Genomic DNA, 13803 nt, shown 5'->3' with positions numbered 1-13803 from the left:
TCTTTATTTCTAATGAGAATGTTGTTTTCACTTCTTTGTATATAGTGTTTTCTTGAGTTTTACATCCTGGACTCACAAGATACTTCCTTCAAATCTTCCAAAAACCAGATTCTTTCCTGGTGTGGGTAACACCTGTTCTTGCTTTCAGTGAGCCTTAGAGACATATCCTCCAAACAATGATTACTCCTGTTGAGATAGTTACCACTGATGTCCTTATAATTCTCCAACTAGATTCATTCACACATTTACTAACCTCAAGGTAGTTTTAAATATAAGGAATAAAGTGGTTGGAAAACCAGCCCCTTTTGTATTTTCCAAAATATCCCATTTTTTTCTACTTTCTAACTGAACTTTCCATTTATGACTTTTGAACTATATATATTGTTTGAAAGGATTACATTGCAATTTTTCCCACATGATCTTCTTCATAAAGAGCCACCTCTGTTTACAAACTCACTGAGTGATAATTCCCTCCCAGGTCAAAGGAAAATGAACAGCTCCCCTACATGCTAGTTTTTATAATTCGTCATCTCATTTAATCATTGAAATCCTAACAGTATATTTCACAGAACTAGAGAAAACAATCCAAAATTCATTTTGAACAAGAGGAGACCTAGAATAGCAAATGCAATTCTAGGCAACAGAGACATGGTAGGGGGTATCACAATTCCCAACTTGAAACTGTATTATAAAGTCACTGATTAAAACAGCACGGTACTGGCATAGAAACAGACCCGAGGATCAGTGGAACACATTAGAAGATGCAGAAACAACTCCAGACACACTCAGTTACTTCATCTTTGACAAAGGAGCTAAAAACCCTTGCTGGAAGAAAGATAGTCTCTTTAATAAATGATGTTGGAAAAACTGGATTTTAATTGTCAAAGTTTAAAATTAGACCAGTATCTTTATCTTTCACCATGCTTTTATTTTTATTTTACAAGCACTTATTTTGTAGACTGGATATAAGTAGAGACTTGCTTGTCTTTTTTAAGAAATATACCATGCAATGCTTAGGTGAGTGATTGGTCAGACACTAACTGACCCAGAATTAGTTCAATAAAGTGATCTTGCATGGTTTTGAGATAAACCGATAGATGATCTAAAGTATGAGTCACTCCAAGGATTTCATAGTCTCGGCTAAGGTTTACATAAATAGGGACAGTTAAGGAACTTGTATTTAAAGGGAAGCATAAATTGAGCAAAGCCATTCTGGAGGGAGAAGCAACAATGAAGTTTCTTCTACTGATTCTGGTCCTGCTGGTCCCTTCATTTGGAAATGTCCTCCCTGATTATACAGACTTGAGCAAATATAGACAAGTTGCTAAGGTAAGTATTAAAACTTAGAATTTATTTAAATTGATTTTTGTCTTTAGTATTTATTGTACTTATTAGTTTTATTTTGAAAAATGTCATTTGAAAACTGATATAGGAGACTCTTTTAAGCATGGATTTTTCTTTGCCATAGAGGAACATAAAAAAGAAATATTAGCTTTAAAGAAGTGTTATAAAATATCCCTTGTATTAAGAATGTTTGGCCAAGGAATATATGATGCCATATTATTGGGGTTCATTTCCATTATCTTATTTTACCTTAGCTATTTAACGCTAATTAATAATCTGAAATTTGTTCAATGACCTGGTCAATTTAACCACTTCAAGCTCCTATAGCAGTTTCAGCATATTCCCTTTTCTCTCATTCATCCCAGATATTCTTCATAAGCATTTTAAATTATTTTATATTTATTTGTTTATTTCTGTTTTTCTGAGACAGGGTCTCACTATGAAGTTCAGGCTGGCCTTGAACTTGGTACAATAGCCAGGATGGCCTTGAACTCATGGTGATCCTCTTACATCAGCTCCCAGAGCTGCCGTGACAAACTCTTAAGCATTTTTTAAATATAATTTTTCACTTATAACTTTTCTTCTAGTTAAAGTCTTACTTTAATATTTTCCAAAATACTTTCCATTTTTATTTTAGCTTTTTGAGACAAGTCTTCTAAATCATGGGCTCAAGTGATGATCTTTGCTCTTCAGTCTTCTGAATATATACCTGGCTCTATTTTCCACAATTTCTTTAGCTTTGAATGTATCATAATTGCTCACTGTGTCAAATTTGGGGGTTTTTGGTTTTTTGTTTGTTTAGCAGTACTGTGGACAGAAGCCAGTGCCTTGCATACACTAAGTGTCTTGATTACTGTTCTTGTTACTGAGACATGATACTAAACACCCAAAGTTAAAGGAAGAAAAGTTTAATATGGGTCACAGTTTGTAGGGGTTTCAGTTCATATTTGGCTGGCTCCAAGGCAGGGTGGCACGGCAGAGCAGCATCACAAAGAGATTAAACAGTTCAGACGTGGAGGACAGGTAGGAGGCAGCACAAGCAGCAAGCAGCAAGCAACAGCAGCAGCCCTCTTTGTGTCCCTTGTATTCTTTCCAGCCTACATCCCCTTAGGGTGAGTAACACTCTCACCCAGGGTGGGCCTCCTCATTATCCATACCCAGAACTATGCCAAACTAATTTAGTGACCAATTAGTTTAATTAAATTGTAGGATTAATACTACAAACTAAATTACTAATACTAAAATACTAATACTTAATTAGTGGACTACTTCAGTAATCACACACTCTTGATCCCAGACTCACACCTTCATCCCAGCACCAGACATTCTAGATCCAGCCTCCTCTGAAAAGCCCCACCTATGACACATGGTCATTGGGGGGACATCTAGACATAAGCCACAAAACTAGGCAAGAATTTTACTGTTGAGCTACACTTCCAACAAAACCAGAAATTTTTATCACAACTTAAATTTATAATTTATGAATCCTAACAATAGAAATGCTTCCACTTACTGAATGCCATGATTTTCTTGAAGTTGCAACTGAGTAGAAACAAGTTTGAAGCAGTAGAAATATGAAGATTTTCTACTGAGCTTCCACGAACAAATTTTGCAAAAAAATTTATGACATCTATTTGCTAGCAAAGAAAATTAAAAATCCTTTCTCTTTATAACTGTCCAGAAAATAAAAACCAGTGATTAAAATACCTGGCTCAAAAACATAGGTGTGCATCTGAGTCATATAGAGAGTGATCCCATCAGAAACTTTTTTGTATACAATGATGAATTACTGAGTGTATTTTTTTAACAGGAGTATTTGATGAATTTTTATGGCCTTAATGAAACAGAGAGCAATCCAATGAACAAAATGAAATTAAACACACACCTTCTAGAGGAAAAAATCCAGCAAATGCAGAAGTTCTTTGGGCTAAAAGTGACTGGGCAACTGGACAGACCTACTCTGGAGATAATGCGTGCACCTCGATGTGGAGTGCCTGACGTGCAACATTTCAGGACTCAGCCCGGGAGGCCAGTGTGGAGGAAGCATTTTATCACATACAGGTAAAGGAGGTGTATGAAGTCATACATTTTTCTATTTTCCCATTGGTCTGAATTCTAGAATGCTGACCTAATTAGGCGGTAGTCTGTTATCTGGAAATGGATAAACAGCTCGCTTCAATCGTTAACACTATCTCTGTGTTAAACTCTATAATCTCTAAAAGGGAGGACTCTTCACTCAAGGAAGAGTTGTAATGGTTTGTCTTGCCAGTCAGTTCAGGCAGTGTACAAGAGCAGCAAATTAAAGGAGAGTGAAGGTAAATTACATATAAATAAGAGATAGGAAAATGTTTATAGTCAAGTTGAGTAAGACTGAATCTGGGAGCAGGAGCAAAAGGTGTAAGTTTGTGTAAAAGTAAATTCTTCAGTGAGGACCTGTAACTCATAGGTAAGGAGAAAGTAAGTTAGTTTTGGGTTAAAAAGAAAGTTGTCAAAGTAATAAGGGTTTTGTACTTAAAGAAACATTTTTTTCAAAAATCAGGACTCTTGATTTATGAAATGATTCACCCTCCAGTGGTGGTAGCAAAGCTAAAGTATTGTGATAAGGCAAAATTAATGTATAGTTTCCATATATTTTCTCTTTTTTTTCTCTTAAAGAATAAAAAACTATACTCCCGACATGAGGTATAAGGATGTTGATGATGTCATTCAGAAAGCTTTTCAAGTATGGAGCGATGTGACCCCCCTGAAATTCAAAAAGATCAATGTAGGCGAGGCTGACATCATGATATTTTTTGCTTATGGAGGTAAAGAACTTGGACTTCATCTGTACAATTTGCTATGATTTGTAGCACATATAGAACTAATTTTCTTTCATTTTTTAAAAAAAGATCATGGTGACTTCAACTCTTTTGATGGCAGAGGTGGAATCTTAGCTCATGCTTTTGGACCTGGACCTGGCATTGGAGGAGACACACATTTTGATGAGGCAGAAACCTGGAGTAAAACTTCCACAGGTAGGGAGAGAAAAGCACAGAGCAAAGAAAAAGTCCACAAAATTGAAAATATGACCTTATTTTTAAAGATTACATTCTGATAAACGATTATAGCATGGAAAAACCTGTTCTGATCATAAGTATGTTTCTAAATAAAATTTAACAGTTGAGGCTTTTGGACTAGATTAGTTTAAAGATTATCTCTAAGAGTCAGTCTATGAGCATGTATAAACTTATGGAAAAGTAAAAGTTGTTATTTTGGTTTTGACAGCAAAATCCATAAACTCAAAGCCAAACACTAGTCTTAACTCTGAGATAATACACAACACAAGGTTGTTGTGTGTGATTCACTATATGATACTTGGCAATTGCTTGGGTTTATAGAGACGCAGAATGAAAAAGTTGTAGAATGTAGAGATCCTTATGGAGAAACACATGATTATGGTCATGTAGTGTTTCATGGTCCTGGCATCAAATTTTAGAACCAACCAATTATTTAACAGCACCTGTGTGCATTTACTGAAGAACTACTCCTCCTCTGTCTCAGACAGTGGATAGTGGATAGTGGATCCTATGTCTCAGATAGTGTTTGTCTATTGTTTGGAGGAATTACTAGCATGAGAAGATTCAAGCCACTTATCAGAGCTTTCTTAATCTCTCTACTGGAAGTTCTAGATGATAAAATTCACTCCTTTGGAAAGTAAATAGGGAGAAAGTCAAGAATATGGTGTACTCTGGCCAGGGATTTAGTTCAGTGGTTCCTCCACCTGCCTCGCAAGCTCAAGGTCCTGAGTTTGATCCCTGATACAAAAAAAAAATGGCGTACTCCATATCCTCCCTCTGGCAATATTGCACACATTGCATGCCAATATTTTTAAAGACACTATGTCCATTAAAGAGGCTATTTCAGTCTGACACATAGCTTAAGGCTTATCACATTCTACTATTAAAGCAAATCATATAGGATTAAGTACTTAGGAAATTGGAAATCTTCAGCCAGACATATGAAATGTGTCTCACTTTTATCTAAGGTTATTTGGGAATCATAAGCTCATCATTTGAAATGAGATAATTGTGTTGGTTAGCCACAAAGAATATTTTGGAATTCTAATATATCTTAGAAAAGTGATTTGATACAGCTCTGTAGAGATTAAAAAATTGAGACCAAGAGAATGTTAGTGGCTACTCTTTGGAAAAGCTGAGGCTAGAATATGTATTTCCTAGCTCTTTGCCTTATTTTTTAATTGACTTGAGTCTATGCTTTCAAAAGGTTTTTATAAAAATTCTATCTTAAAGTGTTCATTCACAGCCTAATTTTTTTGACCCAGGAACAGTTTTATTAATGATACTGAATTTCTATTATGGTATTGAGGGATGGGATGTTGGAATACAGAGAAGAAAGTGACACAGTCTACCCTTGGGTGTGCAATCTGGTGAGAAACAAGATGCAAACATAAATCCATTATTTGGAAATGAAGACCAATGATGATGCTTTGTACAAAGTGTCATGAGAATCTGGAGTAGGAAAAATTCAGGTTTAGACAAACTGTAAAACCTTTGTTTACTCTTCCCAGAGTCTTATTCAGAGTGCAGAGAATAACTTAGTTCTCGCTTTTTTGTTTTTGAAACAGAGGCTCACTAAAAAGGAAGAGGTTTCTCTCTCCGTTCACACAGCTATGGCTTATTCTATGAAGTTCTATAATAGAATGTATTTCACTTGTCTAGCAATGCAGTAGTCCTTAACTGGAGGTAACTTTACCTCCCCTGGGATGTTTTGAAAATATCTGGAGACATTTTTTTGTTGTGAAACCTAGAGGAAGGTTATATTTGCATTTAGTAGTAAAACACAAATTTCTAAACATCTAATGCAAAGTACCAACCTGACAACAAAGAATTATCTGACTTGTAATATCAGTAATGCTGATGTTGAGAAACCCTACTCAAGACAATGGGGAAATAAGTAAAGGATGTTAAGTCCTTTTAAATCCTTCCCTATCATTGTGTCAGATGTTGAATTATTGTTTTCAAAAGTACAAAGTAAGAAATGGAAACATAGGTGTCCATCAACTAATGAATGAAAAAAGAAAGTGGTACACAAAATGAAGTAATATTCAGTCATAAAAAGATGAAGTCCTTTCATATAGACAGAACCGAAAGTCATGTTAAGTGAAAAATCCAGGCCCAAAAAGGCAAGTACCACAGGATCTCACTTATATCTGAAATCTAAAAAACTGACCTCAATAAAGTTGAGAATATACTGGTGGTTACCAAAGGCTGGAGAGATTTAGGGAGAGGAAGGATAAGAGCAGTTGTTCTGGTACAGAAGGGTGATTATAGATAATAATTATGTAGTGTATCAATCAAAAAGCTAGAGGAAAGAATTTTGAATGTTTTCACCACAAAATGATAAATATTTGAGAGGTAGATATATTCACCTTCATTTGAACATTACACAGTGTACACATGTATCAAAATATCACAAGATACTCCATAAATATGTATAATTTTGTGTCAGTTAAAAACAGATGACAATGTATTTCACAGCTGTACCCTTTGGGCTCATTTCCTCTAGGCACAAACCTGTTCCTTGTTGCTGTTCATGAGATTGGCCACTCCCTGGGGCTTGATCATTCCAGGGATAGAAAGGCCATAATGTTTTCCCACTATGGTTATCTTGACCCCAACAGATTTCGTCTCTCTGCTGATGACATCCGTAGCATTCAAATCCTCTATGGTGAGTTGAGCTATTTAATCATTTTGGCATCTAAAGTTATTCACTTTGAAGAATGAACTAATAATATTATCTTCTCACTGATGAGGGTACAAGAATTAGTGCATTAGCATGAGGCAAGATCTGAGGCCTTAAATTTGGTGCCAGATGCATTATTGAAAAAGGGACAAAGAGAAAATAATACAACTGGAAAAGGAAAATCAAAGTGATCCAACTTTTCTCCTCCACGATTGATATTGCAACCATATGGGAAAAATTCTTAGAGTATGTTTATGAATTTCATAGAAAAATTGATTTTGATGCATTTTTCACCTAGAAAATGAATTGTTTTTTAAAGAATTGTTTTTCCTCCTATGATCAAAATGCAAACATTTATCCTAATGCTACTTGACGTGTATTTTCAGGGGGTCCAGCAGGGCACCAACCAACATCATATCCTGATCGTAGAACACCAGTTACCTGTGACCCCAACTTGCGTTTTGATGCTGTCACTAAAATGGGAGATAAAATTGTTTTCTTTAAAGACTGGTAGGATCATTTTCATATTTAATTAATATTAAAAGCAATGTCCTTGGTGAGAGAATGAAATAGATGGAAATTGTAAACAAGGACTTGAAATTTATTCAGTAGGCAATGAAAAGATCTTGGTGATTTTGAAGCAGGACAGGAGTGCAGTTGTGTCTGTATTTTAACTAGAAAACAGGTGAAAATAAAAAATGAATTTGCAAGCCATGCATGGTAGTGCACACCTATAATCCCAGTTTTCTGAGTGATTCAGCCAGGAGGGTCCCACAATCAAGCCTAATCTTGGTAATTTAGCAAGACCTTATCTTAAAATAAGGAGGCTGGGGCTGTAGCTCAGTGCTAAGGCTAATCTCACACACACACACACACACACACAGAATGAATCTGTTAGAATACAAGAAGCAGAAAAGCCCAACTATTTTAATCATAGATAAAAATGGTGAAGTCTGGAACTAATGCTATGAAAAGTTCTATGCATTTCTTGAATATAAAGAATATGGAGAAGAGAATTCCAGGATACCTAATGGTTTATGTCTTGAAACACAGATTGATCAAACTATGTGGGGGCAGTGGAGAAGATTAATATTTGGTTTGGTCCTCATTTGTGAGATTATAAAATGGACATCTTTGATTAGATGTCTTCCTTCCAGCTAGAAAACTGGCAAGTGGACCGTAGCCCAGATTAGAACCTTGTAACCTTGCAGTCTAAGCTCTAGAATATAGGAAGTTGCCTGTTAGAGTCATTGTAATGAACAAAGAGTTAAGCAAGATCCTTTCCTTGTGGTTCTCCTAGACAAAAATCCATATAATAAAATGTGAAAATAATGGAAAGAAATATTAAACCATTTCACAGTTCTTTGTCATTCCCATATCAAGGAGTTTGAGTCTGCAACAATTTTTAACATGTTAAATGTCGCTCATGGCAGGTTCTTCTGGTGGAAGCTTCCTGAGGAAACAACAGTCGGAGTTAGCTTAATTTCTTCCTTAATGTCAAACTTGCCACGTGGTATTCAAGCTGCTTATGAAATTGAAGCCAGAAATAAAGTTTATCTTTTTAAAGGTAATTCCAATGTTTAGTTTTGCCACTGAATATACTTTAAGGAAAAGAATGCTTTTAGAAATATTTCTACTTTTTATGGATGTAGACCAAAATGTAACCCTCATTTTATTAAAAGTGGCTCTGAACCATAAGTTACAGTAGCTTAACTGTACAGGAAATATACACAACTTTTGAAGAACGATTGTAAAATATAAGATAGTAATACTTGTGAAGTGGGGACATGAAACCATAGAAGATAGACCTTGCTCGAGGAAAACAAGTACAGTGATACATTTTATAATTCAGGGAAAAGTATGATGCTTGTGCTCTGTCTATATAATTCTAATATATCATTTTTCTTTGTCTTCACAGATGATAAGTACTGGTTAATTAGTTCTTTGAGACCACAGCCAAGCTATCCCAGGAGCATATATTCTCTGGGCTTACCCCGTAATGTGAAAAAAATTGATGCAGCTCTTTTCAACCCAGTGAACTATAAGACTTACTTCTTTGTAGATGACCTATATTGGAGGTGAGCTTTAATGTCTGGTACTCTGACCTCTAAGATTTGTGAAACAGGAACCGAATGAAGTTAGTCCGGAAGTTAGTCTTTCTACACAAGACCTCAAAAAGCCTTGACCTTCCTGACACAGGGCTCAAGAAAACACAACACTGAAATAGCTACTTGTCAGCCTAGTTCTCTTCTCTGTGCTTTTGGTTTCTGATATATAAGATCACATATAATGTGTTTTTAATAAGAGATATTTTTGGTTGCAGGTGTAGCTTAGAGTGCTTGCCTAGCATGCATGAGGAACTGGGTTCAATCCCCAACAAGCAAAGGGGGATGGTTTCAAAAATTTTAAAAATACTTCAAATAAATCATTATGTTATTAATTATAGTGGAAACCCTGGAAAATAGTGTTATAGAAATATGAGGCCTATTGTTTAATCTCTAGTCATTTTGGAGAGTGTATGAATTTTCACATTCCTTTCCATAATTACTGGACCTAGAAGACACAATTTGGAAGCCACCCTTTGACGAGATGTTCAGGCAGCCTACTCTAGGAGGAAATCAGATGGTCAGACAAGGCCAGGAGCTCATATGGACAGTTGTCTGGTTTTCTCTCTAGAGTCTAATTTTGAACTAGGACAGAATCCTTCATAACAGTGGTTGCAAACCTTTTAGAGTTGTCAGTGATACAAACAGTCCACTGCAGCAGGTGTGCCATGGGTTTGCCACTACTGCCCTGTATATATCCTGTTCGGAGGAAACAATCACTTTCCAGATCACTGGCCTGGCTCCCACAGGCATAATAGAATGTATTAAGAAGGTTACAGTATCAGCTCTGTTTTTTCCTGAACATTTAAAATTCAACATCTAACTTCATTTGAAAACCACATGCTTATGACATGAGTTTGACAACCAGCCTTAGCCTTAATTGAGAAATAGAACTTTTTATTTTCCTGGAGGTCAAATCCTGGGCATTGCGCATGGTAAGCAAACACTCTACCACTAAGCTGCACCCACAGCCTGAGGAAAAGAACTTTTGATTTTAACAAATAGGACTTTCTGAAGAGCTCACACACTGGTGTAATTCATTACCCATCATTAACAGTAACATTTCAATTCGGACCAGAGCCTGTGTTTACTCTTCTGAATCCACCTGGCCCAAGACTTTTCTTTCCCTGGAAGCCCAGAAACAAGGGCCTGCAATTGTCACAGTCATGACAAACAATAGACATTTCAAGAACTACATTGATAACAGGTAGATTCAGTTGCTACTTAGAAGTCTAGAGAAACAAAATTATTTTTACTCATGGGTAAAACAGAATTTAAGAAAAACTCTGGGTTCTACATAGCCTGGATATATGATAAAATGGTTTATTTTTCATTTCTCTCTAACATGTATATTTAAAACCTTTCGGCTCCATGGCTCTTAAACCCTTACCTTCTATTATCTTATTGGGGAAAAAAAATCATTGATTTTGTCTCAGTAGAAAGCTTTGAAAAGGAGGAAATAACAGGAAACCAAATAATTGAGTCAGTGGGGGGCTGAAGTGGACCAAATCAGTTCCAAGCCAGGTTCTGTAACAGAGAATTATGCATTGGGAAAAGTATTGTGGGGTCTTGGCAAAGGGCTTAACTAGAGTCTGAAGCCTAAGATTGAGTCCTAAAGAGACTTTTAGTAAATGAGCAAACTATTTTAGTACTTTGTCTCATTCATCAGTACAGTTAAACACCTTCATGAAAAGCCTTTCAGGACAGAAGTTAAATTTGCAGTTCATGTCATAAAATCCATTTCCTGATTAAGTTTCTGCTGGTTATTTCTTTACTCAGATATGATGAAAGGAGAAAGTTCATGGACCCAAATTTTCCCCAACTGACTACCCGGGACTTCCCAGGAGTTGGGCCTAAAATTGATGCAGTTTTCTACTTCAAAGGTAAGTAGATTAGGAGACCATGAAAATATTGGAAATCCCATCTGTTTGTCTGTCTGACTATCTATCTATCTACCTACCTATGAAACTGGGAATTAAAACACAGCACCTTTGTACTGAACTATGTTTCCAACCCTTTAAAAGAATTATTTAAAATTTTTTGAAATAGGGGCTTGCTAAGTCACTAAATTGTTGAGGCCGAGCTTGAACATGTGATCCTTTTGTTTCAGCCTCCCAGAGTACCACACCCAGCTTGGAAAATCCTACTTCAGAACTTTAAAAATCAGAGTGTGGATGGGCTTCAAATTAGAAGGGCACAGGACTCTATAATTCTCCATAAGGACAGAGAGGGAAAACTGTACTTGGCTCAGGGTAGACTAGAGAGAATGGTCAAGGACTGGGACAACCAATGGTATATTCCTAGGATGCTCTGGCATCCTAGGAATGAAATTGCTGATATTTTCCCCATGTCTGAGTCTCTGGAATTTCCTGTGACCACAACAGCTGCACAGTATGACATATAAGCATAAGCCAGCAGAGCTCAGGCTAGCCTGGAGCCTCCTACTTTCCTAGACCTTTCAGTCTTTACCCTATTTCAGTTCTATCCTTACAGGTTCTCATAGACTGGGACTGATGGTGGGATGAGAGAAGTTCAGTTTTGTTATGAACATCTCCAAATTTAGCCCAAGCAAAATTTTCAATGGGTTAATATTTTAAAATTTCACCCTAGTCCCTTTGTTTCTGTCATGGATCCTGTGTGCCCTCTCTGGATCCAGTACTATCTCCTGAGTCCTTCACCCAGACAGTGATTGAGAGTGGGAAGATATGTGGGGGAAAGATACACTGCAAAGGCTCCCAACATTTATATTCTTCAATCTTAGCTCATCTAATCTAGGCAATCTGTAAAAATAGATCTAGGTTTTCAAAGAAATATAAAAGGGAAAATTACATGCTTTGTTTTCATTTTTAGGACACTATTATTTCTTCCAAGGACCTAACCAACTTGAATATGATATCCAGCTACACCGCGTCACCAAAGTGCTGAAAAGCAATAGCTGGTTTGGTTGTCAGGAATGATGTGTTTAATGGTGTTTAACAATTCACTTCAGTTTAATTAATATTTATTACATATATGCTATGTTCTCAGAGTACCATTGCGTGATGATATGTATCATAAAATGAGGTAAAAATCTATAGGCCACAGATAAATGATCATGGAGATAAATGATTATATAAAGTGTAAACCCTTACTATCTAATTTTGTTTGATTCTATTATTAAGTTTAAAAATAGGCCAACTGTTTACCTTCAAAGGTCAAAACCATACCTTTTGGAGATGTGTGTAGGTTGATTCCTAAAATTTTTACACTGAGAAACTAGAATTATTTCTGTCTTAACTAAAATTAAACGTATTATTTTGCTCAAATAAAAATTTTAAAGGAAGTACTTGGTTTTCAATGGATTTTTTCTTGAAAATATGTGTTTTGAAAATATCTCTGGGCCCACTTGTAAATGAAGTCTTTCTGTGATTATACAAAAGAGTGAATAGAAACATGACAAAAAAAGGAAAAAGCTTAGATTCCTATTGGTCACTTGTGTGAGGGCACCTGTATCCTTGGTCTGAAGACAAGAAAGCTTTCTCTTTCCTGTACATGATACCAATGAGTAATTATACAAGAAAAGAGAAAAGGGAAGGAAATCCAGGCTCTACTTTCCTGTGGCAAATAACCTCTTCTAGGGATGTCTTGATCCTACTCCTTACAAAAAAATCCTGGTTTTATCACATGGAAGGAGCGTCTTGAGAACAGATCTAAAACATGAAGGACAAAGATCTTCCCATCTAGACTCTGTCTTCCTCGTATGTTCCCTGATTTCAGGTCTTTCCACTCATCAGAGATGACCCTATGACAGGAAATAGGCTTAATTGTATCTTGAATTTTGAGTACACCGATCAGTTTAAAAGTTAAATGTATCCCACAAATTCAGAGTAGAAAGAGCTCTACAACATGCACAATGTAGAAAATAAGGCAAGAAAATCGATGTGAGTCAATACAAGCTATGAATGTTATGTGCTTCCTTTGCATTTTGTGTCTTTTTTTTTTCCTCACAATGAACCTACTAGATAGGCATTACTAATATTTCCTTCTAAATTTAAGGAAACTAAGATTTAATCACTTATCAAGGTCACACAGTAATTGCACAGCCCACACTGTGGGGGAAAAGGGAAAGACTGAGGGAGAGGAAAGATGGAGAGGAGGAAGGTTGGGGAGAGAGAGGAGGGAGAAGAAAGAAGCAGAAGATAAGGAATGTAGCTAATAAACTTGCCCAAAGTCATACTGCCTTAGAGCAGAGATTCAAGGTAGGCACTCTGACCCCAGAATTTATGTTATTAATGGCCACAAGATTCTGCCTTTCAGATTTATAAAGTGGAAAAAAAATCAAGTAAATTTAAAACTCTTGGCATTCAACCTTATAAAGTTTTGAATTTTTACTAGGTTTTTTAAATTAAAACTCTTTACAGTATTGATATATCAAAAAAAGATGAAAATTTCTGAAAAGATAATGACCAAATGTTTCCAAATTTGATGAAACTTGTAAATTCAAGAATGTCAAGCAAGATAAGCATAAAGAAAACCACCACACTGGGGCATACTATACACATTGAACAAACATGATAAAGAGAAAAGTTATCAAGATAATCAGAGGGAAAAATGGACAATGCATGCATGTGTA

At 36.1% G+C, this 13803-nt stretch overlaps 1 protein-coding gene across 1 annotated transcript; it reads left to right on the top strand.

The window, feature by feature from the left end:
- The first annotated feature begins 1200 nt into the window (after window positions 1-1200).
- Window positions 1201-12358, top strand: Mmp12 (matrix metallopeptidase 12). Its single transcript, XM_010642056.1, has 10 exons — window positions 1201-1329; window positions 3155-3405; window positions 4000-4148; window positions 4233-4358; window positions 6910-7071; window positions 7473-7596; window positions 8520-8653; window positions 9005-9164; window positions 10971-11074; window positions 12042-12358. Exons 1-10 carry the CDS (start codon window positions 1231-1233, stop codon window positions 12146-12148), a joined length of 1416 nt encoding a protein of 471 aa, XP_010640358.1. The 5' UTR covers window positions 1201-1230; the 3' UTR covers window positions 12149-12358.
- The last annotated feature ends 1445 nt before the right edge of the window (window positions 12359-13803 follow it).

Source organism: Fukomys damarensis, unplaced genomic scaffold (genome assembly GCF_012274545.1).
Source record: "Fukomys damarensis isolate Sample0158 unplaced genomic scaffold, DMR_v1.0_HiC HiC_scaffold_16, whole genome shotgun sequence".
In the NCBI taxonomy this organism is placed as follows: domain Eukaryota; kingdom Metazoa; phylum Chordata; class Mammalia; order Rodentia; family Bathyergidae; genus Fukomys; species Fukomys damarensis.
Note: the sequence above shows the minus strand (reverse complement) of the source record. Positions and strands in the feature narration are given on the sequence as shown.

Excerpts from the sequence above, each read along its gene's own strand:
- Mmp12 (XM_010642056.1), top strand. The coding sequence starts at position 1,231 with ATGAAGTTTCTTCTACTGATTCTGGTCCTGCTGGTCCCTTCATTTGGA. Across the intron at positions 8,654-9,004 it reads TAAAGTTTATCTTTTTAAAG|ATGATAAGTACTGGTTAATT; the intron begins GTAATTCCAATG and ends TTGTCTTCACAG. Across the intron at positions 11,075-12,041 it reads TGCAGTTTTCTACTTCAAAG|GACACTATTATTTCTTCCAA; the intron begins GTAAGTAGATTA and ends TTTCATTTTTAG.